This window comes from Orcinus orca, chromosome 3 (assembly GCF_937001465.1).
Source record: "Orcinus orca chromosome 3, mOrcOrc1.1, whole genome shotgun sequence".
Taxonomy (NCBI): Eukaryota; Metazoa; Chordata; class Mammalia; order Artiodactyla; family Delphinidae; genus Orcinus; species Orcinus orca.
Window position 1 is genome coordinate 95,812,282 of NC_064561.1, and position 25,047 is coordinate 95,837,328.

A 25,047-nucleotide genomic window follows, 5' to 3' on the forward strand; every position below is an offset into this window, starting at 1 on the left:
ACTACCTGAATAATTCAACTTTTTCATGTTTAAATAAAAAGCCTGTACCTACAGAAAACGCAAAGATGTCTCATAAAATAGTGGTTTACAAAGAATCCCATCTTGCTTCACAAAGGTACAACCTAAACCCTGTCCCAGAGCACTGAGGCCAGGATCCACATCTGGATTCCCAGGGACAAGCAAAGAAAATTCAACCTATCCTTAAATGGAGATGCCCTAACTCCCTGCTGACCATGCAGCACCCCTGAGAGACAAAAAATATCAAGTGCTCAGACCTGAGCCCAGTATATAATATAGCACTTAATAATAATAATAGTAGCTGCTGCTACTATTATTATTATCATAATCATCATCAGTCTTTAATTGCCCCTTCCACATCTCTACAATCAAACTGGGTCAAAGGAGAAATAAAAGATATTCCTAACATCTAATTTTGAAAGAGTATACAATTTATTTAAAACATTAAATAAATTGCTCCACATCTTAAACATATTGGTTACCCAACACTTCAATTTGCATAGAATTCATTTTATGCCCCCATTATGGGCTGAATTGTGTCCCCTTGAAACTCATATGTTGAAGTCCTAACACCCAGTAACACCCACTTCAGAATGTGACTGTATTTGGATGTAAGGTCTTTAAAGAGATAATGAAGGTAAAATGAAGTCATGAGAATGGGCCTTAATCCAATACAGGCATAACTCGTTTTATTGCACTTTACTTTATTTTGCTTCACAGGTGTTGCATGTTTTACAAATTGAAGGTTTGTGGCAACCATCTGTCAAACAAATCGATCAGTGCCATTTTTCCAACAGCATTTGCTCACTTTGTGTCTCTGTCACATTTTGGTAATTCTCATAATATTTCAAAAATTTTAATTATCATTATATTTGTTACCATGAACTGTAAGCAGTGATCTTTGATGTTGCTGCTGCAGTTGTTTTGGGGGTGCCATGAACCACACCCACATAAGACAGTGAACTTAAACAATGTTCTGACTGCTCTACAGGCCATTCCCCATCTCTCTCCCTCCCCTCCAGCCTGCTTATTCCCTGATACAAAACAACATTGAAATTAGGCCAATGAATAACCCTGCAATGACCTCCAAGTGTTCAGTGAAAGGAAGAATCACATGTCTCTCACCTTTAATCGAAAGCTAGAAATGATTAAGCTTAGTGAGGAAGGCGTGTCAAAAGCTGAGAGAGACTAAAAGCTAGACCTCCTGCACCAAACAGTTAGCCAAGTTATGAATGCAAAGGAAAAGTTCTTGAAGGAAATGAAAACTGCTACCCAATCAAAACATGAATGATGAGAATGCTAAACAACCTTATTGCTGATATAGAGAAAGTTTTTGTGGTCTGGATAGAAGATCAAACCAATCACGACCTTCCCTTAAGTCAAAGTGTAATAATCCAGAGCAAGGCCCTAACTCTCTTCAATTCTATGAAGGCTGAGAGAGTTGAGGAAGATAAAGAAGAAAAGTTTGAAGCTAGCAGAGGCTGGTTCATGAGGTTGAAAGAAATAAGCCAACTTCCTAACATAAAAGTGCAAGGTGAAGCAGCAAGTGCTGAAGCAAGATATCCAGAAAAATCTAGCTCAGATAATGAACGAAGGTGGCTACACTAAACAAGAGATTTTCAATGTAGATGAAACAGCCTTCTATTGGAAGAAGATGCCATCTCGGACTTCCTTAGCTAGAGAGGAGAAGTCAATGCCTGGCTTCAAAGCCTCAAAGGACAGGTTGACTGTCTTGTTATGGGCTAATGCAGCTGGTGACTAGTGAAGTTAAAGCCAATGCTCACTCACCATTCTGAAAATTCTAGGGCCCTTAAGAATTATGCTAAATCTACTCCACCTGTGCTCTATAAATGGAAGAGCAAAGCCTGGATAACAGCACATCTGTTTACAATACGGTTTACTCAATACTTTAAGCCCATTACTGAAACCGTGTACTCAGAAAAAAAGATTCCTTTCAAAATAGTACTGCTCATTAGCAATGGTCACCTGGTCACCCAAGGACTCTGACAGAGATGTACAACGAGATTCACATTGGTTTCATGCCTGCTCACACAACATCCACTCTGCAGCTCATGGATCAAGTAGTAATTTTGACTTTCAAGTCTTATTCTTTAAGAAATACCTTTCATAAGACTATAGCTGCCATAGACGGTGATTCCTCTGCTGGGTCTAGGCAAAGTCAACTGAAAATCTTCTGGAAAGGATTTGCCATTCCAGATACCATTAAGAACCTCTGCGATTCATGGGAAGAGGTCAAAATATCAACATTAACAGGATTTTGGAATACGTTGATTCCAACCCTCAGGGATAACTTTGAGGGATTCAAGACTTCAGCAGAGGAAGTCACTGCAAATGTGGTGGAAAAAACATGAGAACCAGAATTAAATGTGGAGGCTGAAAATGACTGAATTGCTGCAATTTCCTGATAAAACTTTAAGGGATGAGGAGTTGCTCCTTATAGATGAGCAAAGAAGTGGTTTCTTAAGATGGAATCTACTCCTGATGAAGATGCTGTGAAGACTGTTGAAATAACAACTAAGGATTTAGAATATTATATAACTGTAGTTGATAAAGCAGCAGCGGAAAGGTTTGAAAGGACTGACTCCAATTTTTAAAGAAGTCTTACTTGTAGGCAAAACGCTATCAAGCAACATTGCATGCTACAGAGATATCATTCATGAAAGAAGGAGTCGACGCAGCAAACTTTACTGTCGTCTTATTTTAAGAAACTGCCACAGTCACCCCAGGCTTCAGCCGCCACCACCCTGATCGGTCAGCAGCCAGCAACATCGAGGCAAGACCCTCTATCGGCTGAAGACTCCGATGATGCCTAGCACTTTTAAGCAATAAAGTATCTATTAATTAAGATCTGTATGTTGTGTTTTTTTAGACAATGTTATTGCACTTTGAATACAGTATAGTGTAAACAAAACTTTTATACGCACTGGGAAAAAATTCGTGTGACTCACTTTATTGCAGTGGTCTCAAACCAAACCTGCAATACGTGCAAGGTACCATGCATGTCCTTCTAAGAAGAGGCATTTAGGGCATAGACACACACAGAGGGAAGCCCATGTAAAGACAAAGGGAGAAGAATGATCATCTACAAGCCAGGACAAGAGACCCATAGAAGAAACAAACCCTGCAGACACCTTGATTTTGGGCTTTTAGCCTCCAGAACTGTGAGGAAATAATTTTCTGTTGTTTAAGCCACCTGATCTGTGGTACTTTTTTAGGGCAGCCCTGGCGAACCAATATCACACTAGAAAACATAAGTGTTATTACTATTCAAAAAATGCAGAGAGAATCTACTTTACCAAATACCATCATAATACTTAATATACATCTACCTCTGTATTGCAAGACTGAGCTGAAATCAAATGTAAGTAACATCAATTTGCGTACCATGTTATTATATGTACTCAATAAGGACCATCTAAATTACTAAATGGCTCTACTAGAATTATGGTCCCTAAGACATCACATCTATCTTCTACCTAAATTTTAACAAAGGTCAAAATTAATCCCTAATTATTTGACTGATAACTCAATTAAAGAAAGGAACTATGAACAGAGGAATGCCTCCAAAATTAATTCAATAATAAAACACTAGAAACCTAGCAGAAGAGGCAAATTTAGAAAAAATAGTCTTTATGAAGATTAATAAGTGAAAGGGTTATTTTCTTAAATACAATTACTTATTTTCATCAGTTATACGTTGTTATGAACTCAGGCCATTTCAAAGAATAGTTTATCACGGGAGTTTTCATAGAGGAATCACAGTGACTGATTAATCCATTCTGCCTTCAACAATCATGCAGAAAATATGTCAAAGATATTTACGTGAGCCAAAATACAAGCTCAGAGATGTCAACTTAAAGGCCTTGCATAAAACTCATCTATAATAGATACTACTATCACTATAATACAGCACAATTAATTAAGAATGAACTGAAAGATAGCCTCTTGCAGTTTTCAATATTGAGTAATATAACAGTAAATTAGCTTTTACTGCTCTTATACAATAGCATAATCAAGTATTCCTTTTTACATTGAATTGGCTCTTTCTTTTTCTAAATTACTGTAAAACTCCAATTGTATATCAACATGAGACCAATCACAAAGATAGTATTTCACAAAAAGTTGTATGGGATGAATTTTTGTGACATAAAATTATATTCTTACCTCTAGATTGAGTAATCTTGGGACATTCGGTTGCAAACTGATTTACTTAAGTGGTCAATTCACAGCCTTTTTCTTTCCCTTGAATACACTTGGAAATTGAACCAGGGCTAGAACAGCATTAATACTTTTCAATTTATTCTTTCTCATTCTAACAACACTATCACCCATAAAACACCTAATCACTATTTTAAATAAGTGGGGAAATATTAAAAACAAAGAGTACACAACTAGAAGTTCTATACAGCCAGCATAATTCCAAATTCACTATCACTATTTTATCATAAAATGTTTTTAAGTTCTAAAACAGAAAACTAATAAAGTTGAAAACTCTACTGCTTATTTTTAATGTGCATAAACAAATAGACACCTAGTAATTGTTCGCTAACAAAATACAATTTATTTTTTAAATTTTGGACCCAATCTAGCTTTGAAGTCTACAGACTTCGTGGAGACCTGATCCTCTTAAGGAACACTTCGTTTTATTTGGTTCAAGGGCATACACAGTACCACCCTTAGGACCTGGGCAAAGACTGTCCCACCCTGAGCACTGGACTCGAGAGGGCTCTCCCTATTCTTCCTCTGACCACATCCCTTTCCACATGATAAATCCACAGCGCAAAGAACTTGCCCGCCCAGTCTGTCCTACCCAGCCCTGCCGTTCTGAGTCCCCGAGACCCAGAAATTTGTGTCCAAACATCCCCAAGCCAGCTTTCTGAGCCTCCCGAGGCCTTCTATAATGCCTTTACCTGCCAGGACAGTCGAACTTGCAGGTCGAACAGTCGAACTAGCCTGGGCAGTAGCCAAGGGGCTGCAGTTTGTAGGGGCGTGGGAAGAGTGCTGGGGTGTCTGCAAGAAGAGCCCCTCCTGGGTTAGGACAAGGCCAGGTCTGGGAGGAGAGGGGGCTGGGCCACCTGGAGGCTGGCTCTCCCCACACCAGCACATTCCAGTGGGGAAGTGGAGCCCAAGCAATCTAAACCCACACCTGGACTTCCAGATCTCTGAGCTATTTCTCAAGGGAGTAGGAAGAGACCTATTTTATTTAGCAATGTATTAGTTTGATTTATAACTTTTAAATGTTTAGACAGAGTGTCTGACAGCCTCCATGTACTTTTGCCCCAGGTCCTGCAAATTTTAGAAGCAAGCCTAGACACATGCTACAACCTGAACTTCAAATGAGTCAGTTCTCGTGAATCTAGCACCTGGTACAGTCTACAACAGCAAGAGTTCAGTAAGTGCTTGATAGATGAATGAAGTGTGGTGCCGAAAGGACTGGAAAAAAATGCAAGTGGAGTATAAATGCAAACTTACTACTTCAACTAGAAATGAACCAAAGGTCAAAGATACCACATACTATTAGCTCTGCTATGTTCACTCTCTGTTCTGATACTAACCTAATAATCTTTGAACAATATCTCTAAGTTCCTATTTTATATTTAAAAAGCCTCTGTCAGCCCTAAGATGATTTAAAAACACACATCCGGAAGAAGGCATGCCCCTCAAATCATTGTTACACTGTTACGGTTTTAACTGCTACAATAATGATTTTTTAATGAGTACATTAATTCCACTCAAAAGTTAAATAGGTACCAACTGTTAAGAAAACATAAAAAGATTGTGAGTCAAAAATAATTATATCCAGATAATAAACATTGAAAAACTACAATATGCTTCAATTTATTTCCATTTTAACATAATATTCTCAAATTTAAAAATACAAGTAGAGTGCATTAAAAAAATCTCCTTTATTTTAGTCATTAAGTGAGTCTACATGGACAACGGTTTCTTCCATCACTTGTCAAACCCTTCAATATTCGACTGCAACATCCAATCTTACACTTAAAGGGTCACATACAACTTTAATTGGTATTACCATAACTCACATGCTGATTAATTTTAATTCCAACATCTCTATTATAAAATAAGCTTATTTTCCCCCCCGATAAACTGTGGAAGAGTTTTAATTAACGTTCTGTTCTGGTTTATTCGTTCAAACACAAACCAAGCATCTAATAAGGGCAAAACGATAAAGCTAAGCTAAATGAAAACAGATTCTACAGTGAACGTATGAACCAAATGCCATGGGAATAAAGAAATGGTAAATTCCTACCAGAAGGACAGAAGAGAGATTCTTAAATTAGATGTCATCTGGTTAGACAGAAAAGGTGGAAGTTCCAAATACGGAAGAGGATATGGAAAAGACACTAAGCCATGAAATTGTGTGTCAGTTTCAGGTAGCAGAAGGCAGTTGGGTATGGCTGCACTGCAGCTTACATGGTGGGAGCATGGTGAGATAAATAGAAGTAGGGGGTCAGATCACAGAAACCTTCTAAACGATCCTTGTTTCTCACCAAGAACTTAGGAGAGAGGCAGTTAAGGTATTCTGAGCTGTGTTTTCAAAAATAACTGGACTGTGAGTATAAAGGATAGACTAACAAGGTAAAGTAGAAGAAAAACAGGAAATGAGGTCACTGCAATAATTCTGCTAAAATATGGTAATGGATCGCAGTGGAAACAAACAGAGGGAAATAAGAGGCCAAGGAGGCAAAATGAAGCGCCTTTACTAATTGACTTAAGTTTCCAGAAGAGAGTCGAGGGAGAATCAAAGATGAAGCTGAGTCTTTGGAAACCTGCAAACCTGCTGATTCCTCTAAATGCTTTTAAACTCAGATTTTCAAAATAACCCAACCTTTTTGCCAGGTGATTCAGTGTCATCTAATAGTTTTTAAAGCATATCAGCTTCACTTCCATTAACTTGTTTGAGATACAGCATTTTTTTTGAACCCATGTAAGATGCGGTCACTGGAAATTCTATCCCACACCACAAGAACCTATTTGCATTACTATTAGGACAGCTGGGGTTTTGTTCACCCCAGCTGTATATGTATAATGGCCAAATGTGACCTCTTACTGTACTGCTTTTCTAAATGCCCTTTAAAAGACCTGCATACCTTGATACCTGACACCTGCAATTGTGAGATCAACCTCTAAAATACTTTCTAAGTCGGTGCTAAAGTTACCTCCCTCTCTTGTTAAGAATTTCATCCATGAGTATCTACTCACACCAAATGAGGACACTTCAGGTCTAATAAGTCCTCTCCAAATAGAGTTTGGTTGTCTATAATATGAGAGACATGTATATTCCTTTGAGGCATTACTCTTAGGATATGTGAGGAGTCTATGTACTTAGCCGTATGAGTAAGCCAATACTGGACAAATAATCAAAGCTTCTAGAAGAAACCATTTAAAAGCTGGAAAATATGGCTTCTCAATCACTTTCTAATTGTAAAATATGTAGCAATGAGGAAAACCACTCACCATTTCATGTACTAATTTAGTATTTAAGGACAAAGACATCTGTTTCAATAAGGACAGAAGAGAAGAAAAAAAGGATAGGAAACAGTGCAATGAGGAATCTACTTTTGCAAGAGAGTTACTAAAATGTTTTACGTGATTAATAATACTAAAGTAGATAGCATTTGGCTTGGAAAAACTTAAAAGACTTTCTTCCTAAAAGCTCTCCTATGGGTTCAGAAGTATTACCTGCAAGAGGCAATATTTAATGGTTATAAGTTCTGATTCCAGAACCAGATGGCTTGGGTTCAAACCCAGCCCTGCCACTGACACATTACTTATCCTCTCTTCTGCCTCAGTTTTCTTATCTGCAAAATGAGGGTAAAAACAGGATTTTTTGTCATAAAGTTGCTGAGAGGAGTGATGGATTCAATACATGTAAAATACCTAGAACAGCGCCTGGAACATAGTAAATTCCCATAGTGCCAGCAATTATTTGTGTAACCAGCATACTGGTGAGCTCTGATGCACCCAGGATTGATGACAGACAAAAGTAATCAAAATAGGGGAATCGGGAGATGTTTATATGATCACCTACATCTCTTAGGCACTACCTGACTTTTGTGCTCCTAAGGAATGCAGTCCAGTCAGAGCCCAAACAATCAGACTTTTTCCCTCTAAAAAGGAACCTCAATACACCAATTCTAGAGATCTCTTAAAAAGACAACCCTAAAGAGCCATGTAATTATTTAACTTTTAAATGCCACTATTTCTTAGCAATTAAGATTGCCCAATAAAATACAGGATGCCAAGTTAAATTTGAACTTCAGATAAATAATAAATGTTTAGTATAAGTGTGTCCCATACAATATTTGCAACACATGTAAAAAAATTATTCATTGTTTATAGGAAATTTAAATTTAACTGAGCAGCCTGTTTTTCTTTTTTTCCCCAGCTAAATCTGGCAACTCTATTAACAACCCAAAGTTCAGATAAATGTGCTAATAAATTAGCTAATGCCCATAAAGCAAGAAGAAAATAAACACTAGCATCATCTGAACTAAATAAAGTATCTTAAGCGGCAGTATAGAAAATGGAAAGAACGTGGATCTTAGAATCAGATCAGAATCAGAACTGAATCTGAGATCCAGTTCACTCCTCTGCCCATTTATTTATGACTAACTGACCTGGAACAAATAACTACACTTTCTCTAACCTTACTGTCCTCACCTGGTAAATGGGATTTAAATTTACCACTTCTCAGGGTTGCAGGACAGATTCCATGAAGTAACACACACCAAACACACCCTGAGGCAGGACGGGCAATGAATGTCATAGTATCTTAGCTCCAGAAACGCAAATTTCCCATCACAGTAGCCAGAACCAAAGAACTCGCTTTATCCCACAATAACTAAACAGAAAAATATACTCCCCAAACTGTGCCCGCGTACAATGCTCTCCTCCTCCTGACCATCTCATTCCACTAGGCAGGTTCCTTTGGCAGCCTGAGTTCTGTCCCCACTGCCTTTCACCTACATGCGCGGTACTCAACCATGGCTGGCCAGAACTGGTTTCTTCTGACTGTGCTTAACAGTATTTGAACAGAAAAGCTGTGAAATAACATTACACTGTGATGTCCTCACATGTTTTTGTTCTTTTTCACAAACTTTTTAAGAATAAGGATACATAAACAAATTCATTTCAAATTATCATATAATACTAAATGCAAAAATCTGCTCTTAATTTTCAAAAAAAAAAGGCTGAAAATCCTAATCACTCAATCAAGTCAATAAAAATTCTGCAGAAGAACTGCAAATGCATGAAAGAAAATTATTTTCCATTGTGACTCTTGGGCCTAGGTCTTCCTTCTGTTTTGGAGTCATACCACACGGGGGATTATTTTCTAACGCTCATTTTACAAATTGCTTAACTAACAATATGCTGTCCAATTTTTCATTTAGTATACCTTATCTTCTCTCTACACACTGATTTCTTTGAAGGAAAATTAACTAAATATTTCAGCAGTTTAACTAGTGGGAAGCAAAGAATTAAGATTGTAGATACAAAGGTGCTGTAACTGTGTTTTAATCAGCTTATTAAATACAACATGAACATGTATCAATCAACTAACATTTAATTTCATGGTCTATGATTCAAAACTTTTGAAAAGCATAAAGGTACAAAATTATCAGTATTTACTTAACAATTCCTTTCCAACTTTGTTTTATCTCATATAAACCATGTAAAATATTATATGATAATTGTTACATGTCCTTATGGACTGGAAGAAGACATAATTAGGAATTTTATTAATATACAAATATAATTTGAAATTTATCTTTCCAATTTGATCCCAAAAGAAAAATATCTCCACATATAAAAATACAGCAACATAATTTTTTAAGTACGGTGACTAAATATAGGAATCTTCTAAACTCCATCCCCAACAGACAACACTTCACTGATAAACTACTGAGCTAAAGTTTGTTTTAAATTGTTGTGGCAGAAAATGGAAACAAATCTCTATAAATTTCATTTAGAAAGTAAACTGCCTTAATTGCACATTCATTTAGGAGTATTATACAAAGATTTCCCATCAGAGTCACACTTTGACTTGGAATGTATGTGTACATACTTATCTCTTCTCTACTGAAAGAGTGGTTTTTCATGATCTGAGTGATTCAGTTTTTCACAGAATAATTTAGTTTATCTGAATTCTATTCTTGTTAAGGAGCAGTGAAAATTATTAAGTAAAGTCAGGTTCTTCTCTAGCATTTTGCTTGATAGCAAAAATTACTTTAGTTTTAAAAGGTCTGTTTCTGACCATTATTTTTGTCTCAAGTAGAGAAGGGCCTGAGGGTAAGGGTCATTAACATCTTTCACTAAGACAAAAAGATTCAACTGTGGTTGCTAGGATACCAACAGACAGATTCACTTATTACAGTCAGGAACAGTTATTCATAATGTCTTCTCACAAAACAACATACTAACTGCAACAAGAAGGAAGCTTAATGCAAACAAAGTCTAAAGGGCAGAGGCAGTCCCTGCCCTTTAAGAGCTTAATATTGTCTGTTACTGGTATTTAAAAGTACATTTTAAATAAGCTATTTTTTAAAGGAATGGAAATAAGTAGACATCAGGAAGAAGTGAAGGAGGGAAGTTAAATGTATAGGCCAAAGAATAAGTCAACTGTTTCATCTGAGTCTGTAATCACATTCCTTTGTTCACTAACTTATTTAACTGAATGACTCTGTACTATGTGCTGATTACTGTTCTAGGCATTAACCCCAGTGGTTAATAAGACAAAGTTCAAGCCCTCATTGAGCTTACACTCCAGGAAGGAGACCAAGGAGAAGTTAATATTTGTGCCTACAGGCAAGCATGAATGCGTGCGTGTGTGTGTGTGTGTGTGTGTGTGTGTGTGTGTGTATACACAAGCATGAATGCATGTGTATACACACCATGTGAAAAGGGCACGGAGGCAGGTCAGTGAAGGCCTTACATATATTTAGCGTTTACTACATGCCAAGTGCTAGGCTAGGCAATGAGGACAGAGTGTAACAAGAGACACATGTTTTCTGACACTCAAGTTTATCTGGGTGGGAGATCCAGGTAAACTAACAGGGAAGTATTCTGGTGCCACTTACTGCCTGTGTAACCTTGGCAAGTTGGTAACACCTTCATCATGAATAGTGGCACTAACCTTCAAAAGTTATTGTGAACATTAGATGTTTATAAAATGTTTGGCACATTGCCTGGTAAACTACAAATTTTATTATTTCAGTTAAGAGCCCATGTTATAGAATAACAAGACATGAGATTGATGGAAATTGAGGATGGCAGAAAAGAGGAAATGATAATAAAGGTCTGTAAAAAATCAAAAAGGGAGGAGAGTTGGGTTTGCATTAGAAGCTCTTTGTAAAACACACCGCTAAGTGTATTTATAAGCCTACAAGGAAGAGTATGCAATGGAATCATATCACATACCCAATTAAGTGACAAGAATTAAACGATACATGATTGGCTCTGCCACTATCTCACTGTGGCTCATGATTGGCTCTGCCACAAAAGAGGAGGAGAGAACAATTTAAATAATAAAAGTGGCTCTGCCACTATCTCACTCAATGAGGGACTATTTTAGAGTAAATGAGATTTACAGAAAAAAAATCTGCAGTCCTACAGGCAAGTCTCAGATCCCACATGTAAAGTGTGAGCACCTCACCTCACTGAGTGAGACCAGATATAAACAAAGACTGTGTTTTCATATGTGTCCCCTAAATGCAAATGTACTATTTAATCTGGTGCTCAAGTGGCTAAAGAGCAAAAGGAATTTTTATTAGATGTGATTTTCATCACTTTTGTACTTACTTTATAACTAATTCTTGTCCACTATATGACCTCCGTTTTATAGATACACAATTTTCTACATTTTATAGATAAATAAGCCCAAGGACACCAGAAGGTCTGCTTCATTCTGCCTGGCTCCAAATCTCTGTAGCCTTTATTCAGTGCCCAGGCAACCCTGAGTTTTGATTTGAAGGGAAAGGCTAAGACTAAGGAGGAAGATGATATAAAACATGTAAGAGAAAAAGTTAATAAGACTAATAGGGATTTTTAGGAAAAGATAAAGACATTAAGACCAAAGACAAGGAAACCAAGTCAGAAGCTGATGTGTAGTAACTGCTCATCACAAATTTCCAGAACAATATTGACTTCACATATATTATACCTCTGTGCATACTAAATATTGAAGTATACTGGAAATTCAAACATTTCAGCATCCAAGCTCTATCTCCCAGACTATCTCTCACACCCAAAAGCAGGGTGCATGCGTACACACACACACACACACACAAAGCTTCACCAAATCATTTGTCTGGACATAAAGTAACAAGTTCTATTGTCTTAGAAACAGAAATAAATACATAACAATAAACTTGTTGAAAAGAATATAAGTATGACAAAATTGAAAATAAAGAATAAAACCTTCAAAGTAGTAAATGAATATGGTGCCTCTGATAGTAATAATGAAATTGAGAAAAATAACGAATAGAAGCAAAAGTAAGTCATTCAAAAGAGGTCTTTGGAAGTATATTCCAAAAAAAAATCCTGCAACTTAATTCACTGGGCATTTACTCATTGCCTGTGTCCTCACACTAACAGAGATAAACATCGAATCATATTTCCCATCATCATTTTAGCAACTTCCCTTTACCTTGGGGGGAAAATCTCTGGCCCCAGTAAATAACAAAAGTTGTTATATGAAAGAATAATAACATTAATGATAATGATAGCAGTTACTCTAGGGCTGTGTAACATACCTTTAACATTTTACCCTATGAAGTAAGTACTTTAGCCTGATTCCACCTAGGAAAAAACTTACTCTCATGTTAAGAAGCTGGCCTAAAGTTGTTTAACACTGTTAGGATTGGGACTCACTCTCATGTCTGCTTAACATCAAGGCTCTTAACCACTTTATACCGTTTCTACATTTTAAAGATACAAACTTTCCCATGAGCACTCTGCATTTTCTAACATGGAGTTTATGGACATGAAAGAATTCTCCCACACAATACGTAAGAAGTAACTAAAATGAACTATCAGTGCCTTAAATACATGTAACTTTTCATCTCCCAAAGCTAAGACCCCTTTTTTTTTTTTTTTTTTTTGCGTTACGCGGGCCTCTCACTGTTGTGGCCTCTCCCATTGCGGAGCACAGGCTCCGGACGCGCAAGCCCAGCGGCCATGGCTCACGGGCCCAGCCACTCTGTGGCATGTGGGATCTTCCCGGACCGGGGCACGAACCCGTGTCCCCTGCATCAGCAGGCGGACTCTCAACCACTGCGCCACCAGGGAAGCCCGCTAAGACCTTCTTGTGTTTATTCCTATTTCATACTATACAGGTATTATCCTTGAATGGCTCATAAATTGATAAAATGAGAACACAACTACATATAAAATAAATATGTTATTGTTAAAAGTCAGAGAATAACGTCTCAAATATATGAGAAGTGGGTTATACCAGATTCTCATTAAAATACTCTGGGCCTACAAGGGCTTATTAACCTCTAGATTTTTGAAGTACTAATTTTACCTGGGTCATTATGGGAATGAGGCACCACAAAGACTTGAAGGGGCTTAGTATCCCATTCATCAGCTTTATAGGTAATGTCAAATCCTTGCTTCCAAACTCCACCATCCGGATTGTCAAAAGGAATTAGACTGTAAACATCTAACATCTAAAAATATGAGACAAAGAAAAAAAGTTAAATTTAATCATGTATAACCATTATTAATTTAAACTTAATGTTGGAAATATTTGCTCAAAACTACTCCTTGCTATACTGTATATATATTTTAAAAGATAAAACTATTTCTGTAGACATTATCTAAAGAGTTTAAGACAGAAAATATTTCATCACCATTCAAAGGGTTAAAATGCTATTTTTATTATATAATTAACCTGATAAATAATCCCCTTCCTCTTCTGCTTCTAATATAAAATATCTTCATTCAATTCTTCTTCCCTTGCTTTACTTCCAATACAATTTAATAGAAAATAATGGGAACTGAAGAGCAAACAAAAAAAAATTTCATCATGATCAAGTATTTTAGCATTTTCAAACACGGTACTGAAAATTATTTTATACTTCATCTTTATATTATAATCAATCTCCTATGTATCTGAATCTGAATGGAAATGGATCTGTAGCTATTCTTTAATTTTGCCTACGTATGTTTACCTTTTTTATTCTAAAAATAAAACTATAACAGGGTCAACTAGGTTTAAAAATGGAAGCATTTTTTACATTGAGATTTAGCTTTTAGTGTTCAAACATTTTCTAAGTTTCCAATGTAGTGTTCCTTCTAGATAATAATCTTTTTAGACAAAAAGGAAAAAAAATATTACCAAAAAACAAAGCCAAACAAACCTAAAAAGTTATTTTTCATACTCTTTATAATAGTAAGTGTAACAAGGAACACAAACCTCCTTTGGTAAAATTCAAACTAAAAAATTACATCCTAATAAATACATAAATGGGTTAAAAATTTTTTTAAGATAAGCAAGTCATATAAAAGTGAATACAAAGTATTTTAAGACAATCATATATCTTTCACTTGGAAGTTTATAACTAAAATAAAATACTCCCAAGGATGAGAACAAATCTTTGGTAACCAGCTGGATAAGAGGATGTGAGAGCACTCTCTGCTATTCCTTCCAGGTCTTTCTGGGGCCCTGCAGCTTTCCCAGTACCCTGCTGCCTTGCTCTGCCTCATTTCCATGGCTGCTCTGCAGCTCCTTTCTGTCCAGCTCAGATTTAGACCCTTCCCCTCCCCCCCAAAAAAGATTTTATCATTTCCCTTTAAAAGGTACTTAATTAAAACCTAAACAAAGCCAAGCCTCACAGAAATAGATACCCCTTCAAAGCACAGGATCGTGATCCTATCTGAACCTGGCCACACACTAGGCTGATGAGGCTGTAGGCACGCAGCCCGGGCAGCTCCACTGTCCCCAGCTTCCGGCGTGGCCTGTGAGCCATGGCCTCGAGATCATATCATGTTCTCTGTCCCCAAGAGTTAATGAAAACTTCTACTCTGAAGCAAGGCCAGAGCCAACTCCTTTTGTCCAACTTTAAAATATTCACACCCCAGGGTCCTGTCACCAAGTTCCAGTTTCCAGTCTAAGGTACAACGGTAAAATAGCTCTTTGTCAATCTGTAGAACAGAGCAAACATGAGTGACACACCGAAAGTTTAAGAAAGGCAGAAGTCCTTTCTTACCTTAGTTTTCAACTCCCCTACCCTCTAGAACAGTGCTACCCGAGGGAAATATTATGCAAGCCAAATACATAATTTAAAATTTTCTAGTAAAATGAAATAGGTAAAATTAATTTTGATGATATATTTTTTAACCTGATATATTCGAAATTTTACCATCGCAACATGTAATGAATGAGCAAGATATTTTACATTCTTTTTTCACATTAACTCTTCAACACTTTGTGTGGATATTAGTGCACATCTTAACTCAAATTAGCCACACTTGAAGTGCTCATTAACCGCAGGTGGACAGCAGCCTCCATCCTGGACAGCACAGCTTTAGAACATTTCCCTTCCCTCTCACAAAGGCATATTCAGTAAAAAGAATCTAACCTTACACTGTGTGAAACCTATAATGTAGAACAGATATATACTAAGAGTAGGGCTTTTCTGGTACTCTCCAAAGGAAGGTAAAAAAAATCTCTTTGGCCAGATTTAAACCTCTGGAGGTCTTCAACTATTACAGAAAATAAGACCTAAGAAGCATACAGAAAAGGCCATAGTCAGGAAGTATAAAATAAGAAAAATTAGGAGAAACACAGGATTACAGTAATTTATCACTAAAAAGAACATTAATGATCATTTGACTAATCAAATGATTTTACAAAAATAGAAACGATAATCCAGAGAATTCAGCAACTAAGAACAGATACCAGATCAAATCTAAAAAAACAAAAACAAATCAAAGCCCAGTGATTATTAACGAATGCATACATTACCTGCACATCTGAACCCTGACTTCCACTTTGTGAAGCAAACAGACAGTCTCCAGGATCAACTGTGAGAGACAACTGTTTCGATGGCAGAAGAGGTGAGCCGGCTCCTTGGCTGAAATTGCCTTTTGAGCTTTTCGAACCATCTTCCACAGACTCACTCAAATTGATGACCGAGTCTCTAATATTTGAGATGATCTCATTATTCTCAGCTAGCAAACGTTCCAAATGGTCTATTTTTTCTTGCAACATTGAGAGCTGGCCCTACAATAAAAAAGAAAAAGGCAGCTATATGAAACTCTAATATAGCTCTGCAGAGACACACAACATTTTCTTTAAACTATGTGCCTGACCAAGAGGGCAGCTACTCTCCCTTCACTATCCACTTTTATAAGTTGGATCACATAATGCATGAATGCGTAAGAGCTGGCTGTTAAAACACCAATTTACAGCAGAAAATCTTCTCCATGGCTGCAATCTTTGTTTAGTCATATTTTAAAATGTGCAACAGAAAGACCAAAAATATTGGGGGCTATATTTTCTATTACCCCAAACCCAGCCCTAAAAGATCTTCAGGTCTCTAAAATCACTAAGTATAACACCATATTATACTCAGCTATGAAATTTTAAATTTAACTATAATTGATTCCAGTTACTTATAAGAGCAAAAATGTATGAACCTAAAAAAGATCATTCCATTTCAATCAGTAACACTAGTGAACAATCCTAAAGAAGAACTATCATCAATAGAAAAATCAACTAGTCAATTCTTAATTAGCGATATTATGAAAAAGATTGGCATGAACCTTCCCCAAGCAACTGCACTGTAAGTCATTTAGATTGCTTCTACTATACTACTGTGTATCTTTCAGTTTTTTTAATTGATCCTCACATGTAGAGGCTTGCCACCTCTAAACATAAACCATGCTATATAGAATAAACCTTCAACTTATGAGAGCAATGACAATCTTTGTCTTGTTCACTCCTATATCTTGGGTCCCAAATACATAGTACTTATATGTTTATCACATGGCCCTCACATTTCTTCAACTCAACAATAATTCTTTAGTGAACACCCACTGTACAGGCATCAGGCTACATGCTGGAAAGACAGATGTGCATTAGATATGGGCCCTGTCTGAATACACAAGGTGACATTGCATTTGTGCCACAGCAATAGCAATAGCCTGCGCTATGACCCCAAAAATGTCCACATTAAGGTTTAATAAAATATATGCATAGGAAATAAACAAATCCGTACACCCAGAAACAAAAATTCTCTCACCAGTAAATAACAGGAAGACAGAAAGGGGGAAGGAAAAGAAGTAGAAAAAACACCTACATGTCCCAAAGTGAAGGACTGGTCAAGTGATACATCTAATATCATGAAACAGTTTTCAGTCGCTAAAAAGTTAGAAATACAAATTTTTTTAAACAAAGAAATATTGGGAAGTTACTTTCAGGAGATACAGTGAAGAAAACCCAGTTTTAAAATAGTATGTATGAAAAACGTAGCATGTATGACATGATTGATCCTCTTTTGATAAAAAAAATACATAAGGAAGGCCATAATCAAGATGGAAAAAACTGGTTAAGGGTATTTATACTCTTCTTTAGTCCGTTTTGAGTGGTTGTGGATTTTGTAATGGGGAGGCCAAGAATAAGAAAGATTCAAGTTCCAAGTATTGGCCAGTTCAGCAAGGGGTGGGGAGAAATCAAAAGAGTGCTATCTACCAAGAGAAGACCACTTCAGCAAACTGTGAGAGAGGTGACAGAAGTCTGAAGGGACTAAGGGAGATACTTTGGAATAAGAAAAAAAGTACAGCAAGTCCCCTACATACGAATGAGTTCCATTCCAAGAGCGCGTCTGTAAGTCCAATTTGTTTGCGAGTCCAACAAAGTTAGCCTAGGTACCCAGCTAACACAATCGGCTATATATTGATAGCATTGTACTGTAGTAAGTTTATAATACATTCGCATCTTTGAAAGTTCGCAGCTTGAAGGTTCGTATGTAGGGGACTTACTATAGCCAAGATGAGAAGCAAACCAGCAGGAAGGTACCTTGAGGGTGAGCGGGAGAGACAACACTGGAGATGAATACCCAAAGCCTAGACGCTGAAGAAACAAAGAGCACAAGATGGCCATGGACCTCCTCAGACCTGAAAGATGCTCTCACAGGCCTCTCTACTTAGACACATATGATAGAAAGAGCCCCCTACAGGTCAGAACTGTAGTCCTTTAAGGCAACTGTCACCTCTAGGGTGGGGTGCCATGTCCTACAAGGGAGAACTCAAGCCTGTTCATCTATGTATAGAGAAGCAGAAAGTGCAAGGTCTTAGCAAAGAACTCATGCTGCAAGACAAGCCTCACTTCCCCCCATGAAAAGCAAGAGAGAGAATATGGATCAGTCCTTGACTAGAAATGGCAAAACAAATGAAACCTGATGGATCACTGACACACTAGTTCAGGGTCCAAAGAAGCTAGCTGAATGATGGAGGTTGCCGGTCAGCAATTGAGCAATATTACACTACAAATCTTTCTCTATAGGCACACATCCGTATTGGTCGATTGGCTCTCGTGGAAAGACCAAAGGGGGCCCCTTGGCCTAACCCAAAGTTCACCCAAAGAAGCTAAAAATATTTGAGAGTTAGGTACACAGCTGACTAATCTGTATTTAATTTCCTAAACAGACATGCTATCAAAGGCAGTCTGAAATAAGGGAAAAACTTTTCTTCACTCATTATCACAACACCCCGGACCGACGCTTTTTGAAATCACCACTGATGAGTTTCGTTGAATATTTCCAATACTGAAGATACAAGCCTACTTCATGTGATGTTTGCAATTTCTACCGCAGCAGGTAACAACAGTAAATCAAGTTCCTCTGAATCCAAGCAGAATTAGAACATGTTGCCTTGTCTTGCCTGCGGTAAAGCTACATACCTCCATAAAATAAAACCTTAGCTTAGTCTAAAATACCACCATCGCAGAGCTTTTAAAGATGCTACGTGTTTTATCAGATGCTTATAATGTATAAATTAATTCATGGGTGCCCATGTTTCTCCAGATCTTTCTGTACTTTCGGGAAAAGATAATTTTGGAGGCATGCACATAGCAAAGCCACCTATAGCTTAAAAGAACACACTGAGAAAAAAGAGCCTCCTTTTGTGAATATTCTCACTATGGCCACAGTCCCAAAACCCATGGATGAGAGTATTATACAAAATAAACATTACAGGCGATGGATGTTCCATGAAAAAAGATCCTGCAGGCATTAAAGACGATTTTCAATCTCATTGTAGCTTTAAAGATACAATTAATGATCAGTACCTGGAATTCTGTACAGAATTAATAAGTCCATGGAGAAAATTGTGGCCTAGAGATATGTTAGCATAATGGTCTAATGAAAATCATTTTTTAAACTATATTATGCAGTGGAATAAAGTCTCGCTACAAACAGCTAAAATTCTTGAAATATACATACTTCCATAAGCAAATTCTGTACACAGGACAGAGAAGCATGATATGACCTTAAAAAGATACACTTGTAGTCTGCATTAAAGTAACAGAAATCATAGATAATGTTTCAGTTATGCTGACAAGTCAAAGAATGCTGATGGTAATATTGAAAAAGACAATTTTCTGTAGGGCAAGAAAATCACTTGTGAGAAAACCACTTTATTCTTTGATTTGCTAATCAGTTCTACAGGGAGGCCACAGTGTTGCACTGCCAAGGAGTGGGGAAGGAGGTCATGATATTTGATTTACTCTGCTTCTGGTGAAAAAGAAAAACTGAGGAAAAAAAAAAAAATCACTGATAGCAAAGACTTTTGAGAGAAAATTTAGAGCCTACGACAAGCAAACCAAGATCAGTACCCACACCATCCTATGAACAAAATCAATCTATATACACCTAACTGCTAAATCCAAAAACTTATATAATTATTTGTCCCATATAAGACACTAGCTGCTGGGATTGGCATCACTGTAATCACTCAAGCATGGCTGAATGTGCATATCATTCTTCCTTCCTGTTACAACTGAAAAAATATGTGCCTCCCTGCCCCGCTTCAAAGACCAACACTCCACTGGTGAGCTCCAAACCCATCTCTCCCAATTGCTCAAAGGCTGTATTCTTTTGGTTAAACTCCCTCAACACTGCTTCATCAAACTCGCCTTCTAAAAGCAACTCATCCTCAATAGTATAACATATTATATTAGGTCAAATTATATGAAATTGCCATTCTCATAAGCCAAAAATAGTCCAATGTCACCAATTTCTTATGGTTCAACTTAATACTATATCCTATCTAATAAAATAAACTCTGGTGCTTCCCTTAGCCCCACCATTCCCTTACTCATCATCTCGAGGAGCATTTGGCCCAGTGGACCACTCCCTCCTCCCTGAAATATTTTCTTCACTTGCTCGCAGCACCGCATGCTCTTGGTTTTCCTCCTGCCAACTGTTTATCAGTCTCTTTCTCTCCCCAGTATCTAAACAATGGAGGCCCTCAAGGTTAGCTCCTGAGAAATCTGCCTTCTCTATACTGTCTTAAATGATCTCATCCACTTCTTGGTTTAAATTCCATTTTCTGTACTGATGTATCCCATATTTATATCTCCAAACGAAACCTCTTCTCTGAAAAATAGACCCATATATCCAAATGATTACCTGATTTCTCCACTTCGGTTTCAAACTTAAGTCTGAAAGATTACTTTCCCCAAAAAGCCATCTTATAGGCCTCCAGTCTTTACTAAGTAGCTTCAACGTCTACCTCGTTGGCCACTCCTGAAATCCTCCTCACCCTGCTCACACATCCAACCCACCTGCAAGTTCATTCATCCTATCTCCAAAATATTTACTGAATCCATCTACCTCTCTCCCTCTCAACTGCTACCACACTGGTCCAAGCCACCAACAATCTCTCCTAGCCTAGTATAGCAGCCTCTTAACTGATTTCCTATATCCACATCCTTCAACCATGCCCTACTCAGCTGTAATACCTTTATTACAATCCAGTGCTAGTTTCTTATCACACTTAAAAAAAAAATTAAAACACCTCACACTAGACTCAATAAGGACCTGCATATCCATCTCCCCACGCTGCTCTCTTTCTCTCTCTCCTCCAACTTAGCTTCACCCTGATCTTATCTCAGTTCTAAACCTGCTCCTCTCCACCCCATCAAGACCGTGGTTCATGTTCTCTTTACAGAATGCTCCAGCTCCCTTCTGCTCCAAATGTCCCCTCTGCATAGTCTTCTCTAGCCATCCTCTCAAAAATAGGCCTCCTCATGTTATACTCTATGTCAGCTTAGTTTTTGTTTCTTCCACAGCATTTGACCTATTTTATTCATGTACTATTTCCCCATCTTCATCACTAAATGAATCACTATATTCAGAACAAGCACCACAGTTGTTTTACTCATCATTGTACCCTGATCCCTAGCACAACACCTGGCACACAATAGAAATGCAAATATTTACTTAAAAAAAAAAAAAAAAGACAGAAAAACAGTGTGTAACATTTTTCCTAAGACAAGGAAGTAGTAAATGTCATTTTTTGGCACATATACCTACACCAAAAATAATACAAATAAAAATGAAACTAATAATTTTTAAAGAAAGAAAATCCAGAAAAACTCTTCACTGTAACCCAAAAAGTAGGTAAGAAGAGAATCAGGAGTCCTAAATAATAGGGTGATCTTCATGGACTGTTTGGGAAATGAAATAAAAAATGACCCATATTCGGTCACATAGTGACAATCACGACCTCGTGAGTAGAGTAAAATACGTGGCTCCTTTTCTAGGGCAAAGATTATGGATTCTGTACAGTCCAATCAAATGTTTTCAGATTTCACAAACTTCAGTAACCATGGCTCAATGGGCTATGATTTTCAACTGACGTGTGGGGGGCAGGGTGGAGGGAGTTTGGATAAAGAACGCTGAGATGATTCTAGAATCCTTCTTACCGTGGTAGTGATATGAAATCTTCATTCAACCAAATCAAATTTATAATTAAGAGAACTCTAGAGGAAATATTATTACATGTATATTATATAACCACCAATGGCAAAATGCAAAAGAAACTTCACCCAAAGAAACAAAACTTCACCCCAATATGTGTGTGTGTGTGTGTATATACCTGCAACTCTAGATCTATACCCCCTTTCATTTATGCTTTTTCCCCCCTTTAAATTTAATTTTGTTAGATTCAGCATGTCACTCCATCACATCAAGATTTTTCTGCACTTGGATTCTGTCACTGAAGTGTCCTTCATGAAGTGAATGTGGTTGGGTGAACAAGGCTCTAACAGTGACCATTAGACTCATTGGAAAGGTTGCTCAAAATTACAGATCCCTGGGATTCATCCTGGAATCTCAGGTAGGGCCCCAGAAGCTGCAATGTTAATGTTCCACAGGTGACTCTGGTGATTAGCCAAGTTTGGGACCTATGGCTCTGACATCATGCATTTTAGTGAAATACCTAAGAGAATGTAGCAAACAATAAACCATTTGGCAAGTCATCCCTCAACTCCCCACAGGGTGACATGAATTCACAGACCTGCACCCTTTGATAATCTGTTTAAATAGATATTAACTCTCCTCCATCTCATGCTCTAGGATATTATACCTTACCACATTTTTATTTTTAAATAACAGCAAATAATGATTACTTTTAATGACTCCTTTTACCAGATAAAGGTAAAGGCAGTTTAGCTAAATAGTTAAGCACACAGGCTCTGGGTCAGACTGTTTGGGTTCCAATCCTAGATGTGGCACTTACAAGCACTGTGACCTTGAGGAAGTACAACAGCTTAACTTTGGGGAGCCTCAGTTTCATTATGGCTAAATGCAGTGCTAATACCCATTGCTTGGAATGGCTGTAAATGAACTTAGCACAGAACCTGCCACCAAGTAAGCACTCAAGAAGGTATTACTGCTGCTACTGCTATAATAAAAGTTTGGCTTTCTAAAATTACTTTGAAGGGGAACAACAACTGTGATTAAGAACAGACTCTAAAGCCAAGTCAAGAGAGTAGCATAACCAAAACAGCAGCATAGGAGACCCCTGCCTCCATCTTCCCACAAAGATCAACAATTAGACAGCTATCCACAAACAAAATAGTTCTGGGAGAGCTCTGGAGTCTACTTACAGAATTTCAGCAACACAGTGGAACAACAAACTGAGAATACCACACAAAAAAAGAAGGAAAGCAGCTTCATTTTGCCTGCATAATGCCATCCCCCAAGCCAACATTGTTCACTGCCAAGAGCGAACTCCACAGCTAGAAAGAGTTCCCCTTGCTGGGAAAGAAAAGTGCATAAGTGATCAACCTCCTCAGCCCTTTGGAGCACTGTACAAAGAGACACATAGAGACACCTAGGAACAAGGAAGAAAAGCAGGGGCTACCAATAGCAGTCACACAGCAGGAGGTCACAGTGACCAGCTCTGCAGAGAAACCCAGCAGCTTCCATCACTGAAGAAGGAACCAATAGCCAGCACAGTAGTCACAGAACCCCTGCAGATTTCACCAGTTTTCACCTCACATGTGTTCACATTCATTGACTCCAGCCCCGTGTCCCTTCCTGCTTCCTCCACACCCATCCCCTCTGGAGCCCAGGAACCACATCAGCAGCCAAACCAGGCCTCTGTGGCTGCTCAAGTGCAAGATTCCAGCCTAGACCCCCACTACCATGGGAGCCCCTCCAGCTGTGCACTTGCAAGCTGCTGCCAACCTGATGCCTATCACCAGCCTCCATCACCTGCACACACCCAGGAAGAGACTGTGAAGCCATGGGAAAGCATGCCTACCGCAAGGGCCCCCACAGCTGCTTGTGGGTCAGGATGTGGTCCTGTCTTCTGTCACCGGCAGGCAACACTGTGCCCACCGGCAGCTAGACCTGCCAGCTGTGCACCTGCACACCCCCAGACTGCTCCTGTCACCAGCCTCCACTGCGGCGTGCTCATGGTGAGACGGAGCAGTCACAGTAGTACACATCAACAACCAGGGCCCTGCAACTACCAGTGTACCCATAGTTGGCTCCAGCTTTGCTGCCTGACTTGTAGTGCCACAAATACATGTACGTCTGCAACCGGCCCTGCCACTACACTGGCCCCTGTAGCTGGCTCCCATGGGCAAATGTGTGCACACCACCAGCTCTGGCCATCACTGCTGTCTGCTCTAATACCTAGCCATTGAACCTAGCGATGCCACTGAGGACTCAGACAGCCCTTGCAGCCACTGAAAACACCCTGCATCACTCACCAGAGACCACACACATCAATGTCGTGAAATCCAGTGGCCTGAGCCAAAGAGACATCACACTGACCCTCAAAACTGATGCAGCCACACACCCCTGCACTTGAAGCTCTGCACCACTAGACCTGGGGTCACAACATGCTCCAGCATGCCCCCACCCACAGGTGAAAGGCTTCTCTTACCAGTCAGTCCATAGTTTGGAGAAGGTCACTGCTTCTTCAAATGCAGACACCTTTACTAGGCTACAGGGATCACAACGAACCAGGGAAGCATGGCTCCACCAAAGGAATACAGTAAACCTCTAGTAATTGGTCTCAAACAAATGAAGATACATTGGTTGGAATTGCCCAACAAATAATTCACAATTGTTCAAAAGATGCTCAGAGTTACAAGAGAAAACAGATAAGCAACATAACAATATCATGAAAACAATATAAAAACAAAATTAGAAGTTCAATGAAGAGATGGAAAACATATATAAGAACCAAACAAGAAATTTTCAAGCTGAAGAATACAATGATCAGTAGAGAGCTCTAACACCAGACTTGACCAAGCAAGTGAGCTCAAAGATAGATCAATTGAAATCATTCAACCAAGAGAAAAAAGAAAAAGGAATGAAAAAGAATTTTAAAAGCCTACATGTTCTGTGGGATACCAACAAAAGAACCGGTTTGCAAATTATTGGAGTTTGGGAAGGAGAAGAGTGCAGAAAGCTTATTTAATGAAATAATGGCTAAGAACTTTCCCAAACTGAGAAG

General features: G+C 38.3%; 1 protein-coding gene across 1 annotated transcript in view; it reads right to left on the reverse strand.

Moving 5' to 3' along the window:
- MAN2A1 (mannosidase alpha class 2A member 1) overlaps positions 1-25,047 on the reverse strand; it is a 167,685-nt gene that overhangs the window by 115,892 nt on the left and 26,746 nt on the right. The window contains exons 2-3 of the mRNA XM_004267441.4: positions 16,034-16,291; positions 13,589-13,733 (exon numbers count right to left, since the gene is read on the reverse strand). Of these exons, the coding sequence (XP_004267489.1) occupies positions 13,589-13,733; positions 16,034-16,291 (403 nt within the window). The remainder of the gene's footprint in view (positions 1-13,588; positions 13,734-16,033; positions 16,292-25,047) is intronic.